Below are 12,778 nucleotides of genomic sequence, written 5' to 3' on the forward strand. Positions count from 1 at the left end.
CAAAACCGGTGGTGAGAGTGAGCGACCTCACGGAGTTCCTTAGGTTGGAAATAATCACGTTTGCCTTGAGAGGGACTCTGGAGGGGTTTGCCTGGATATGGATAGTTAAGAAGTCAGCAGGGGAAAGGGCGGGGATAACGACTTTTGGGGTTAAAAAAAAAAGGAGGCAGAGTGGTTGGAGAGGATAGGAAGTGGGGATTTTGGGTATTTATTTGTTATGTGATTTCTTGTTTGTTCTCTTTCTGGTTGTGTTTGATGTGCATATAAATGCCTTAATAAAAACATTTTATAAAAAAAAGATATAATTCTGGAGACGAGACCTATCCTCTTCATTATCAACTACATGGCCAATTTGTGTGCCATCTGCAAATTACCCACATTTAAGTCTATACAGTATCATTAATATATACAACAAACACCCAAGGGCTCCAATACTGAACCCTGTCGACCACTGGAGACCATTTTCCATTCCCAAAAACATCCATCAACCATTACTTTTTTTCCTGTCACTCAGCCAATTTTGGATTCAACCTGCCACCTACCCCTGTGTCGCATGAGATCTCACTTCTCTGACCAGTTTGCCATGTGGGGCCTTGTGAAATGCTTTACTGAAATCTACGTAGACAACATTCACTGCACTATCCTTCTCAATCCTCCTTGTTACTTCCTCAAATAATTGTCTTCATCTTCCCCTAACAAAACAGTGCTGACTATCCCTGATCAATCTGTTCCTTTTAGGTGACAGTTTATCTTGTGTCTCCAAATTGTTTCCAGTAATTTGCCCACTGCCGACACCATGCTGTCCAGCTTATAATTTTCTGGAATCCCTCACACCCTTTTTAAATACCGGTGCAACGTTCGCAGACCTTCAATGATGTTGAAGCATCCACTATTTCCTCCCTGGCTTACTTCAATAGTCTGGGATGCAATCCATCTGGCCCTGGTGGTTTATCCACCTTTAATGATGTCCGCCCTCTAGTCCTTCCTCTCTTACTGCTTATTGTATCTAATATTTCACACCTCTTTAACTAGAATGTCTGCATGGAAGCAGGTGCGATAGCTGCATTTCAGAGGCATCTTGACAAATACATGAATAGGATAGAAATGAGAGGATATGGAGCCCAGAAGTGTAGAAAGTTTTAGGTTAGACGGGCAACATGGTCAGCGCAGGCCTTGAGAGCCAAAGGGCCTGTTCCTGTGCTGTACTTTTCTTTGTTTATTTATCCCTCTTCTTAATGAAGACAATGAGACAAAGTACTGCCCACATCTTCTGAATTAAACTATAAGATACCTTGTATATCTCTGATGGATCCCACGTTTTCCTTAAGTTACTCTCTTGCTCTTAATATGTTTGTAAAACATCTTGGATTCTCTTTGATTTTACCTGCCAATATTTTTTCACACCCTCTCTGCTTTCATAAAATCACTACAGTGCATCGAATCTGCACCAGCCAACATTGAGGGCATTTAAAAATTTATTGGATAAGCATATGGATGATAAGGGCATAGTGTAGGTTAGATGGCCTTTAGATTTTTTCCATGTCGGTGCAACATCGAGGGCCGAAGGGCCTGTACTGCGCTGTATCGTTCTATGTTCTATGTTCTATGAAAGAGCATCCCATCGAGGCTCCTGCCCTAGCCCTGCAGCCCCACCTAACCCGTACAACCCTGGACACCCAAGGGGCAATGTAGCGTGGTCAGCCCACCTAACCTGCACCTCTTTGGACTGTGGGAGGATCCCACCATTGCCAGTGGTTGAATTTGAATTATATTCTGCCTGAAAACTCCTGCCATTTTGTGCCCTACTTAAGCTACGTTTCTGCTATAGCCATAATATCTTGCTGCCATGTGTCTTATGTGTGCCCTCAGCTCATTGGATTTATTCAGTTTGCTCTTTGCATTTACATGTGTACATTTTAACACTGCCAAATTCGTTTTTAACCTGCGCTGCATCACAGGAGTTCATTTAGCCCATCATGCCTGTGCTTCCTCTTTGAAGGAGCTATCTAATTAGTCTCATTCTCCTGTCTTTTACACCATAGCCGTGTACATTTTCCCCTTCGTGCCTTTATCCACTTGTCTTTACAGTTACTTTTGAATTCACTTCCACCTTTTTCAGGAAGTACATTACAGGCCATTCCAATGTGTAAAAATCTCATCACCCCACTGATTCTTTTACCAATTAGCTTAAATTTGTGTCCTCAGGACCTTTCTGTACTGGAAACATTCTCTTTATTTACCCCTATCAAAACCCAGCATAATATTGACCACCTCTCTTAAATCTATCCTTAAGGAAAGCAACTCCAGCTTCCCTTGTCTAACTGTGTGACTGTGTTGAATATACATTATCGTACATATTTGTAACTTGTGTCAATGACTTTTCAGAAATGGTTACCAAATATCATTTAGGAAACGTTGTGCTGAAACCTAAAATACATTGTTTTTATTTGGTTGAGAAATGAAGACCATCACATCTTAGTTCTCCCCTGACCCTCCAAAAAGGGAAAACAGATGAATTGGACTGAACGGCAACTTTAGGACACAAATACCTTTTGTAGTGTTTTTTCCCCTAAATTTAGAGTACCCTTTCCAATTAAGGGGCAATTTAGCATGTCTAATCCACCTACCCTGCACGTCTTTGGGTTGTGGGGGCGAAACCCACGCAAACGCGGGAAGATTGTGCAAACTTCACACAGACAGTGACCCAGGGCCAGGATCGAACCTGGGACCTCGGTGCCGTGGGGCAGCAGTGCTAACCACTGTGCCACCGTGCTGCCCGGATTTTGTCGCGTTTTTTACTTCTTCCTGTCAAAATATAATTTTCTACTTGCGCCTCTAATGATTTCTCCTGTAATTTAAAAAGTGAGCTTGCTCCTGGGATTTTGGGTGACACGCAAGAGCAGCATGTGTTACTTATTTTCTTCCCCCATATCCCTTATGAGGAGACTGCTCAACTAAAAGTTTCGCAATGACTGAAAAGATAAATCTCAGCATCACCATGTTCAGTCAATTGTCAGAAGACAATAACGTCTTTAATAACCTTGCATATACATGAGTGTGTTGTGCTTTCTCAATCCGCCGCTTACCATGGCAACATAGGTATATGGCACAGAAGGAGGTCATTGAGCCAATTGTGTCCAATCACAATTGGAAAAATCCAATCTATCCCACTTTTTCAGTTGTTGATCCTTAGCCTTGTAGGCGAGAGTCATAGATCTTTACAGCATGGAAACTGGTCGATCGGCCCAGCTGGTCCATGCCGCCCAGTTTCTATCACTAAGCTAGTCCCACGTGCCTGCATTTGGCCCATATCTCTCAATATCCACCCTGCCTATGTAACTGTCTAACTGCTTTTTCAAGGACAAAATCGTACCCGCCTCTACCACTGCCTCTGGCAGCCGGTTCTAGATGCTCACCACCCTCTTGTGAAGACATTTCCCCTCTGGTCTCTTTTGTATCTCTCTCCTCTCACCTTAAACCTATGCCCTCTAGTTCTAGACTCATCTACCTTTGGGAAAAGATTTTGACTATCTACCTTATCAATGCTCTTCATTATTTTATAGACCTCTATGAGATCACCCCAAGCCTCCTACGCTCCATGGGAAAAAAAGTCCAGCCTCTCCTTATAGCTCAGACCCCACAACCCAAAGATGTGCAGGGGAGGTGGATTGGCCATGCTAAATTACCCCTTAATTGGAAAAAATGAATTGGGTACTCTAAATTTATATAAAAACAATAACTCAGACCATCAAGTCCTGGCATCCTTGTAAATCTGAAAAGCAGCATCTTAAAAACAAATCGAGTTTTTAAATGTGGTGAGGGTTTTGCCTCAACCATCTTTTGAGGCACTGACTTCCAGATCCATATACCACCCTCTGAGTGAAAAAATAATTCACCTCCGCTCCCCTTTAACTTTTTTTCTTTTAAAAAAAAAAATGAGAAGAACTCGATTGTTTCCCAATAAATGGGCAATTTAGCATGGCCAATCCACCTCCCCTGCACATCTTTGGGTTGTGGGGATGAGACCCATGCAAACGTGGAGAAAATGTGCAAACTCCACACGGACAGTGACCCGGGGCTGAGATCAAACACGAGTCCTCGGAGCCGTGAGGCAGTGTGAACCACTGTGCCACCCATGTCTTGCATTAATATTACTGAGAACACGCAAAGATCAACCAACTAATTCCTCCCTCCTTGCAAAATGCAGTGTGCATCCATAATTTGTTCCCCATAACCAAATCCCTACCTGCTGTAATTGTTTATTACATCTGGTCTCAGCATTGCTGTTTGTTTACAGGAATGTCACATATCCAAAGTTAATGTATGGCTTCTTCAGGGCTAAAATTAACCTAGATCTAGAGCAATTACTTGCACAGTGCTAGCCACTGTACTGAACTCCCTTTCACCGTTTCATTTTAAATCTATGGCCCCCGGTAATGGAAATTGGACATTCCTATCCACTTTTTCTCGTGTTCCCATAATTCGATACACCTCAATTAAATCTCCACTTAGCCTCCTGAGTTCCAAACAAAATAAGCGCATCCAATCTTTCCTCAAAGCTAAAACCCGCCATTCCTGGCAATATCCTCAAAAACTTTGTTTGTACCCCCTCAAGAGTTTTTAAAAAAAACATAAATTTAAAATCCAAAGCCATAAAATTAACACATTTTCTAATCAAGATTTATAGTTGAGTTTTGTTAAACCAATATTTTGAGATGAGGTGGAATCGCTTGAATCAAAATGTCTATTTTATGTTTGTTATAATTCAATAAGATGCCACACAAGAGATATTCAACGAAATTATAGTTTATGCAATTGGGACTAATGTATCAGTGTGGATTATGGATTGATTAACAGAGAGTAGAAATAAACATGGCAGTTTTGGGTTGTTAAGCTGTAACTAGTACAAGAATTGATGCTTGGACCTCAACGTTTTAGAATCTATATCAATGACTTAGGTGAGGGAACTGTGTGTAATGTTTTTTTAAAAGTAAATTTAGAGTGTCCCAATTCTTTTTTTTCCAATTAAGGGGCAATTTAGTGTGGCCAATTCACCTACCGTGCACAACTTTGGGTTGTGGAGGTGAGACCCATGCAGAGACAGGGAGAATGTGCAAACTCCACACGGACAGTGACCCGGGCCGGGATCGAACCCAGGTCCTCAGTGCCTCGAGGCAGCAGTGCTAACCACTGCGCCTCCGCGCCTTCCTTTTTAAAAATAAATTTAGAGTGCCCGATTCATTATTTCCAATTAAGGGGCACTTTAGCGTGGCCAATTCACCTACCCTGCACAACTTTGGGTTGTGGGGGCGAAACCCACGCAAGCACGGGGAGAATGTGCAAACTCCACACAGTGACCCAGAGCCGGGATCGAACCTGGGACCTCGGCGCCGTGAGGCAGCAGTGAGTGCGCCACTGTGCTGCCCTGCTCTAAGTCTTCCTAAGAACTGTGAGTAATGTTTCCAAGTTTTCCAACAATACAAAGTTAAAAGGGAAAGTAAGATGTGAGTAGGACACACAGTTTGCAAATTGAGAACATGGCATAAGTAATAAAATGTAGAGAAATATGAATTTATCCACTTTGTCAGGTAAAATACAAAAGTAGAATGTTTTTCACTTGGTATTCTGGGTGTCCTTGAACACAAAGTTAATGTGTGACACAGCAAGCAATTAGGAAGGCAAGCTGTAATAGCCTTTATTACGAAAGGATTGGAATATTAGAGTAAATAAACCTTGGTCTAATTATATAGGGACTTGAGACTGCACCTGGAGCTGTGTACAGTTTTGGGCCAGTTCCCTTAAGATTAAATTTTCTTTAAAGGGAGCACAACAATGGTCCACTACTGATTCTGGGATGGGGGGATTGTTCTGTGAAGCGATATTGGATAGACTAGGCCTATATTTTGTGCAGCTTAGAAGAATAAGAGGTCATATCATGATATAAAATAAGGGGCTGGCCCTGCAGAATTGAAATGTAGAGAAATGGCTCTTCTCAACCGGTTGAGAGTTCGGAATTCTCTACCCTTTGGAGCTGTAGATGTTCAGTTGAAGAACTTGGGGATAGTGTGGTAAGGTGGAGTTCAGGTGGAAGATCAACAATTATCTTATTAAATTATGGAACAAACTCTTGGGGCAGAATGACTAAGTCCGGCTTCTATTTCTTATGATCCTATCACTCCGTTTTCTTTTGAAATATTACTACAAGTTCGAAAATGTGTTTTTGCTGATGTCTAGTTGTGTTCAGTTGTGTAATCTAGTTTTAAAGTAGGCATAGCCATCATGATTTAGAATTATAGGCATTCAGTAGAGGAGTGGCAAAATAAATCATAAGATATGTCAAATAAATAAAACGCAAGACATCTTGATAGATCAGATGGAGGAGTGAACGTTGATTACATAGGGAAATAATGATTTGCGGCAGTAGGTTTTAGATAGTTTAGTGTCTTGCCAATGTGAAAGTGAGCTGTCACCTCTGAGGTAAATGTTTGAAGCAAAAGTTGTATTTGCCATTTCTCATTTGTTAGTTTTCTGGTTGATTTGGCCCTCTTTAGTTCACAAAAAATGCATGCAATTCACTGAGTTGAAGAACTGAGCCTTCATGTTCAACATCGACTGAAGAAGTGTTCAGGATGTGGATGTTTTAGAGTGGTTTAGGAAAGATCTTTGTGTACTAAAGATAGAATTCCTTCTATGTAGCACATGTCTATTGTGTTTCACATCAATTTTTTCTATTTGTCAATTAACATATTAAGGAATAGAAGATGCTTTGTTTTGTTAATTAGCAGTGTGTTTGTTTTGAGAAGAGCGATGAAGTTCTGCTACAATTGCGTTTTGATTCACTTTTTTGGCAGAAGCAATTTTCTCGCATATATTCAGCAATCCTTTTGGTTGGCGAAACAGTTACAGTTTGATGTCAAGGTTAACAATGTCCATTCAATGTCTTCAGCTGTCACAGTGTGAATGGTTGTGATGCCACCAGGATTAGACCTCTTGGGGCAGAAATCAAGATGTGGGTGATGGTCTGACTTGGGTGTTCGCAGTCACAATTTGAGCTGTTCCTCATGTACCAAAAGTGGAACAAGCGGCCACGTTTTCCCGAGTCCATCCTCAAATGGTTGCATGTTTGCCAGATTATCTGTGAAAAGTTGAAATCTTGGAATTCACCACTTGGGTCAGTTACCAGGTTGCAGTTGGTGATTTTTTGCAGTTGGCTAAAGCCGTGGTAATTTTCTAGAATGCAAGCATAACTGATTAATGTTTTAATGCACAAGTCAGATACTGAAGCACAAAATCTCCCTATGCTCGAAGGATTCTTCATGCAACTTCAATAAATGCAAGTTATTGATTTACTCATAACCAAAAGGAATTTCAATTTATAAAGTAGGTTAAATGGAAAGAAAAGTGTTCACCATGTAATAAGATAGGACTTGTGTGAGTGTTTCTGATCCAGGTATATAATGGGTAGAATGGAAAAGCAGAATATTTTTTAAAGGGATGAGAGACTGGTAAATTATGGTATTCATAGCGACCTGGCCATCGTTGCAGCAAATGAAATAAAGTTAATATGCAGGCACAACAAGTAATTAGGAAGGTAATTTGTGTGTTTGTCTTTAGTGCAAGAGTAGCAAAGACTTGGTACAATTATGGAGGACTTCAGTGAGATGAAACTTTGAGTGCAATGTACAGTTTTGGTCGAATTTACAGTGCAGAAAGAGGCCATTCGGCCCATTGAGTCTGCACCAGCCCTTGGAAAGAGCCCCCTACTTGAGCCCACTCCTCCACTCTATTCCAGCATCCCCACCTAACTTTTTGGACACAAAGGGGCAATTTAACATGGCCAATCCACCAAACCTGCACATCTTTGGACTGTGGGAGAAAACTGGAACACCCCAAGGAAACCCACGCAGACACGGAGAGAAAGTGTAAACTCCACACAGACACTCGAGGCTGGAATTGAACCCGGGTCCCTGGAGCCTTGAGTCAGCAGTGCTGTAATAAGGTCACTGTGCCACCGAACTGCCCACAATGGATATTCGCATTCTTAAGCCGTTTTGACAGAATATGCATGTCCGGGTGGGGTGGGGGTGTGTGCCGGGGGGGGGGGGGGGGGGGGGGGACAATGGCGTGGAGGATGTTTGGTGCCATTGGGGGGAACTACCAGACTAGGTGGGCGGGCTAGCTCACGGAAGCGCAGTGCGGGGTGAGCAGATGATAAGTTTGTTGAAGGGGGTTGGAATTGTTGTGCTGTTAATGGGGGGGGGGGGGGCAGGGGGAGTTGTTCTGCTGACAGGGGAGAGATTGTTGCTTGGAGACAAATGGGAGGTTGAAGACGGAGGTTGCCGAATGGCGGGCCTGCGGGGGTGTGGGGCGCGAGCTAGAGGCTTGCCTAAGAAGGGTGATGGTTGATCAGCACGGTGGGAGGGGGCGAGATGCATCCCGGTCAGGCTGATCACGTGGAACGTTGGAAGGCAGAATGGGCTGGCTAAGTGGGTTCGCGTGTTCGCACATTTGAGGGGATTGAAGGTGGATCTGGCAATGCTACAGGAGACACAGCTGAGGGTAACAGATCAGACCAGATTGAGGAAGGGGTTTGTCGGGCAGGTATTTCACTTGGGGTTGGACACTAAAACTAGGGGGGTTGTAATCCTGACTAATAAACGGGTGTCATTTGAGGCGGGGAAAATAGTTGCCGATATGGGGGGCCTCACGGTAGCATGGTGGTTAGCATCAATGCTTCACAGCTCCAGGGTACCAGGTTCGATTCCCAGCTGGGTCACTGTCTGTGTGGAGTCTGCACGTCCTCCCCGTGTGTGCGTGGGTTTCCTCCGGGTGCTCCGGTTTCCTCCCACAGTCCAAAGATGTGCGGGTTAGGTGGATTGGCCATGCTAAATTGCCTGTAGTGTAAGGTTAATGGGGGGATTGTTGGGTTACGGGTATACGGGTTACGTGGGTTTAAGTAGGGTGATCATTGCTCGGCACAACATCGAGGGCCGAAGGGCCTGTTCTGTGCTGTACTGTTCTTCTATGTTCTATATCATGGTCAGCGGGAAGCGGGAATATCTACGCACCAAACTGGGATGATGCGGAGTTTAGAAGACGGGTGTTAGGGAAGATCCCGGACCTGGAATCACACAAGCTGATCATGGGGGTGGGGGGGAGACTTTAATACAGTAATTGATCCACGGTTGGACTTGTCGAGCTCAAAGACGGGGAGGGTGCCAGCAATGGCGAAGGAACTAAAGGGGTTCATGGAGCAGGTGGATGGGGGTAGACCCATGGAGGTTTGGTTGGCCAAGAGCGAAGAAGTTTTCTTTCTTCTCGCGTGCACATACAGTATACTCCCGGATCGATTTTTAAAATCCTGAACAGGGCTCTACTGGTGGGGGTGGTTGATACCGAGTATTCGGCGATTGCTGTGTCGGACCATGCCCCACATTGGGTGGATTTACAGGTGTGTAAGGAAGGGGGCCTGCGACTGCAATGGAGATTGGATGTAGGAGTGTTAGCGGATGAGGGGATGTGCGGGCGTGTGAGGAGGGGGGGGGGGGGGGGGGGGGGGAAGAGAGAGAGAGAGAGAGAGAGAGAGAGAGAGAGGAGAGGAGAGATATATGAGTATGGAGCGAAGGCCAGTAGAATGCTTGCACACCAGCTAAGGAAAAGGGAGGCAACCAGGGATACAGGTAGAGTGAAGGACAGATCTGGGAGCACAGTCTTGGACCCAGCAGGGGTGAATGTACAAACTCCGCACAGTCACCCAAGACTGGAATTGAACTGCGCCCCTGGCACTGTGAAGCAGCAGTGCTTAACCACCATGCCGCCCTTCAGATTCAAAAAATTGGTTGTGATTTTAAAAATCATTTTGAAGTACCCAATTCAATTTTTTTCCAACTAAGGGGTAATTTAGCATGGCCAATCCACCTACCTGCACATCTTTGGTTTGTGGGAGTGTGACCCACGCTGAGAGAATGTGCAAACTTCACACGGACAGTGACCCAGGGCCGGGATTGAACTCGGTGCCATGAGGCAACAGTGCTAACCACTGCCCAACTGTGCAGCCCTAAATTGGTTGTGATTGGCATGATATTTTTTTCTAGGACAATTAATACTTGAGAAACTCAAAATTAACGATCCAGTTACAAAGCATTTATTTAATACTGCACTACTTAAAAGGTTCTTAGATTTTTTTTGACAAAACGTGTATAGGATGTATACAATCTAGTGTGTTGGACAAAATTATGAGGTTGTCATTATCATCAAAACTAACATCTTTTTCATGTGGTGTTTTGTTAGAGTTAAGGATGGGTGTCTCTTACATTTTTTGATTTTTGTTTTCCCTGAGTGGATGACCACAATATGCATTGTGATTTAGTTGCGTGAAAGCTGGGTGTATTTTATCCTGTAATAGATAAATACCATACATGATGATTTACATTCATGTAGAATGAAGACCGTGAGAAAAGCAACATTGAATTACTGAGCTAACAATTCGATAATTTGAGCTATTAGACAATTTGAACTAGCTTGTTTCCTATGATAAATATGTTGCTTTCATGTAAAAAAATTATAAATTTGTGTACATTGAATGCTGGTATACAGATTCCTTGCAGTCCTGCAGTGTGTAAGAGACACTTAAGATGACACCAAAAACAAGGCTGTAATAAGGTCAGGAGCTGAGTGCCTGAATGCATCTCTATGTAACTTTTTATTGAAAAAAAAAAATTTCAAGTACCCAATTAATTTTTTTTCAATTTAGCGTGACCAATCCACCTACATTTTTCGGTTGTGGGGGCGAGACCCACGCAGACACGGGGAGAATGTGCAAACTTCACACGGGCAGTGACATGGGGCCGGGATTGACCCGGGGTGCTCTGCGCGTGAGGAGGCAGTGCTAACCACCATACCACTGATTTGCCCATCTCTATGTAACCTAATTTTCCTACCAACGTTGTCTAAATCTAAAATAACAGGTTCAAATCCAGATGAAAAAACAGTGAAGCAATAAATGTGTGAAAAGATTTTTATTCAAATTATTCATGCCTTACATTGGCCTGATCTTGTAAAAGATCAGCGGATTGCATTGTAAAATGTCAGGAGTTAGCTCCAGTAAAACTGAATCTGCTTAGCATGCTGCCTTTGGATGTGCATGGTACAGTCCACCACGTTGTTGATACAGTCAAACATATTTTCAGTGATTTTGTGCTGCAGTGAAAAATCTGGAGTATCTCTTGCGGCCTTTGGAAACAGGCTGGTGGGCAGGCATTCATCAGGCTTTTCAGGGTCACCAGCCTCCTCGGGCGCCACGATTTTGCGCTTTTATGGTTTAACTCCTCTCTGGTTGGTGTCAACATCAAGTTTGGGTATCCCAGAGTTACGTATGTGGTTCTTCGGCTCATCATGGGCATCGTTCTGTGGGATTTGCTGTTCTGTCAGTGGGAATGGATGACAACTTGACATTACTGGAATTTCATGTAATCTGAGTTTGACTTCTCACGATTTCAAAGTACGCTGATTACGCCAGAGAAAAGAGTTTGAATGCTGTGAACAACACCTATTTTTTGATCATTCTGCCTGAAAGTGGGGTGATCAGAGGATAAAGTCATATATATGCATTCTAGTAGTGGAGAGTTTTAAATGCCCTAAAACTAGACTGACAGCAGCAGATTATATTTCTGTCAGATGAAATCACAAATTCTGTTTTCACAGAAGTGTAAGTAGCTGTAATATTTCCCACTTTTATATTATAGGAAGACGGGGCACATTTTTATTTTTCAGCAACACAATTGGAACTGTGCTGTTTCTTCCTCCCACTTCCTGGTTTGAGCCTAGAAGCACTGAAAGTAATTATTAGAGACACTTGTCCCTCCTAGGATCTTTCGACGTCTCAGTTCTCCATTTATCAAGGCATTGACCAATGGAATTATCAGTGGAAACTGCATTCTAGAATTCCATACTAAAAACCAGGAAGTGTTGGAGTAACTCAGCAGGTCTGGCAACATTTGTGAAGAAGAAACCATTAATGGTTTGAGTTGAACATACCTTTTTGTTATTTTTTTCTGGAATTCCAAGTTTGAGCCAATTTTGGATTTTCCATGTTATATTTATAATAATAATCTTTATTGTCAGAAGTAGGCTTACATTGACACTGCAATAAAGTTACTGCAAAAGCCCCTCGTCCCACACTCCGGCGCCTGTTCAGAGAATTCAGGGAGAATTCAGAATGTCCAAATTACCTAACAGGTCGTCTTTCAGGACTTGTGGGAGGAACCCGGAGCACCGGGAGGAAACCCACCCAAATACAGGGAGAACGTGCAGGCTCTGCGCAGTCAGTGACCCAAGCCGGGAACGGCTTTGCCTGACTTAATGACTTGTGTTTTATTGTTTTATGCCTTAATACTGTGTTTTTATAATTTGCAGGCAGCTGATGAGCCTGCCTATCTCACAGTGGGAACGGATGTTAGTGCCAAGTACCGTGGTGCCTTCTGTGAGGCAAAGATCAAGACCGTGAAGCGACTAGTAAAGGTCAAGGTGTGTTCCTTGCTGTTCATTAGAACTCCATTCTTTTATTTAGCTACTGTTGACTTGTAGTTCTACTATAATACCTTGATGAAGGGTAAATTTCAGCTAAATCTACTTTTCTTGTCTCATATTACCTAGGTGGTCTTTAAGCATGACTGTTCTACACAAGTTGTCCAGGATGACCAAGTAAAAGGCCCATTAAGGGTATGTTTGACTTTTCACTGATGTTCTGCTTGAATTCCTCCAATCTAAAGCTTGCATT

General features: G+C 43.1%; 1 protein-coding gene across 8 annotated transcripts in view; it reads left to right on the forward strand.

The window, feature by feature from the left end:
- arid4a (AT rich interactive domain 4A (RBP1-like)) overlaps positions 1-12,778 on the forward strand; it is a 164,068-nt gene that overhangs the window by 20,846 nt on the left and 130,444 nt on the right. For all 8 annotated transcript variants that reach the window (XM_038779915.1, XM_038779916.1, XM_038779866.1 and 5 more), the window contains exons 3-4: positions 12,415-12,525; positions 12,655-12,720. In XM_038779915.1, the coding sequence (XP_038635843.1) occupies positions 12,415-12,525; positions 12,655-12,720 (177 nt within the window). The remainder of the gene's footprint in view (positions 1-12,414; positions 12,526-12,654; positions 12,721-12,778) is intronic.

The sequence above is a fragment of the Scyliorhinus canicula genome, chromosome 2 (genome assembly GCF_902713615.1).
Source record: "Scyliorhinus canicula chromosome 2, sScyCan1.1, whole genome shotgun sequence".
Taxonomy (NCBI): Eukaryota; Metazoa; Chordata; class Chondrichthyes; order Carcharhiniformes; family Scyliorhinidae; genus Scyliorhinus; species Scyliorhinus canicula.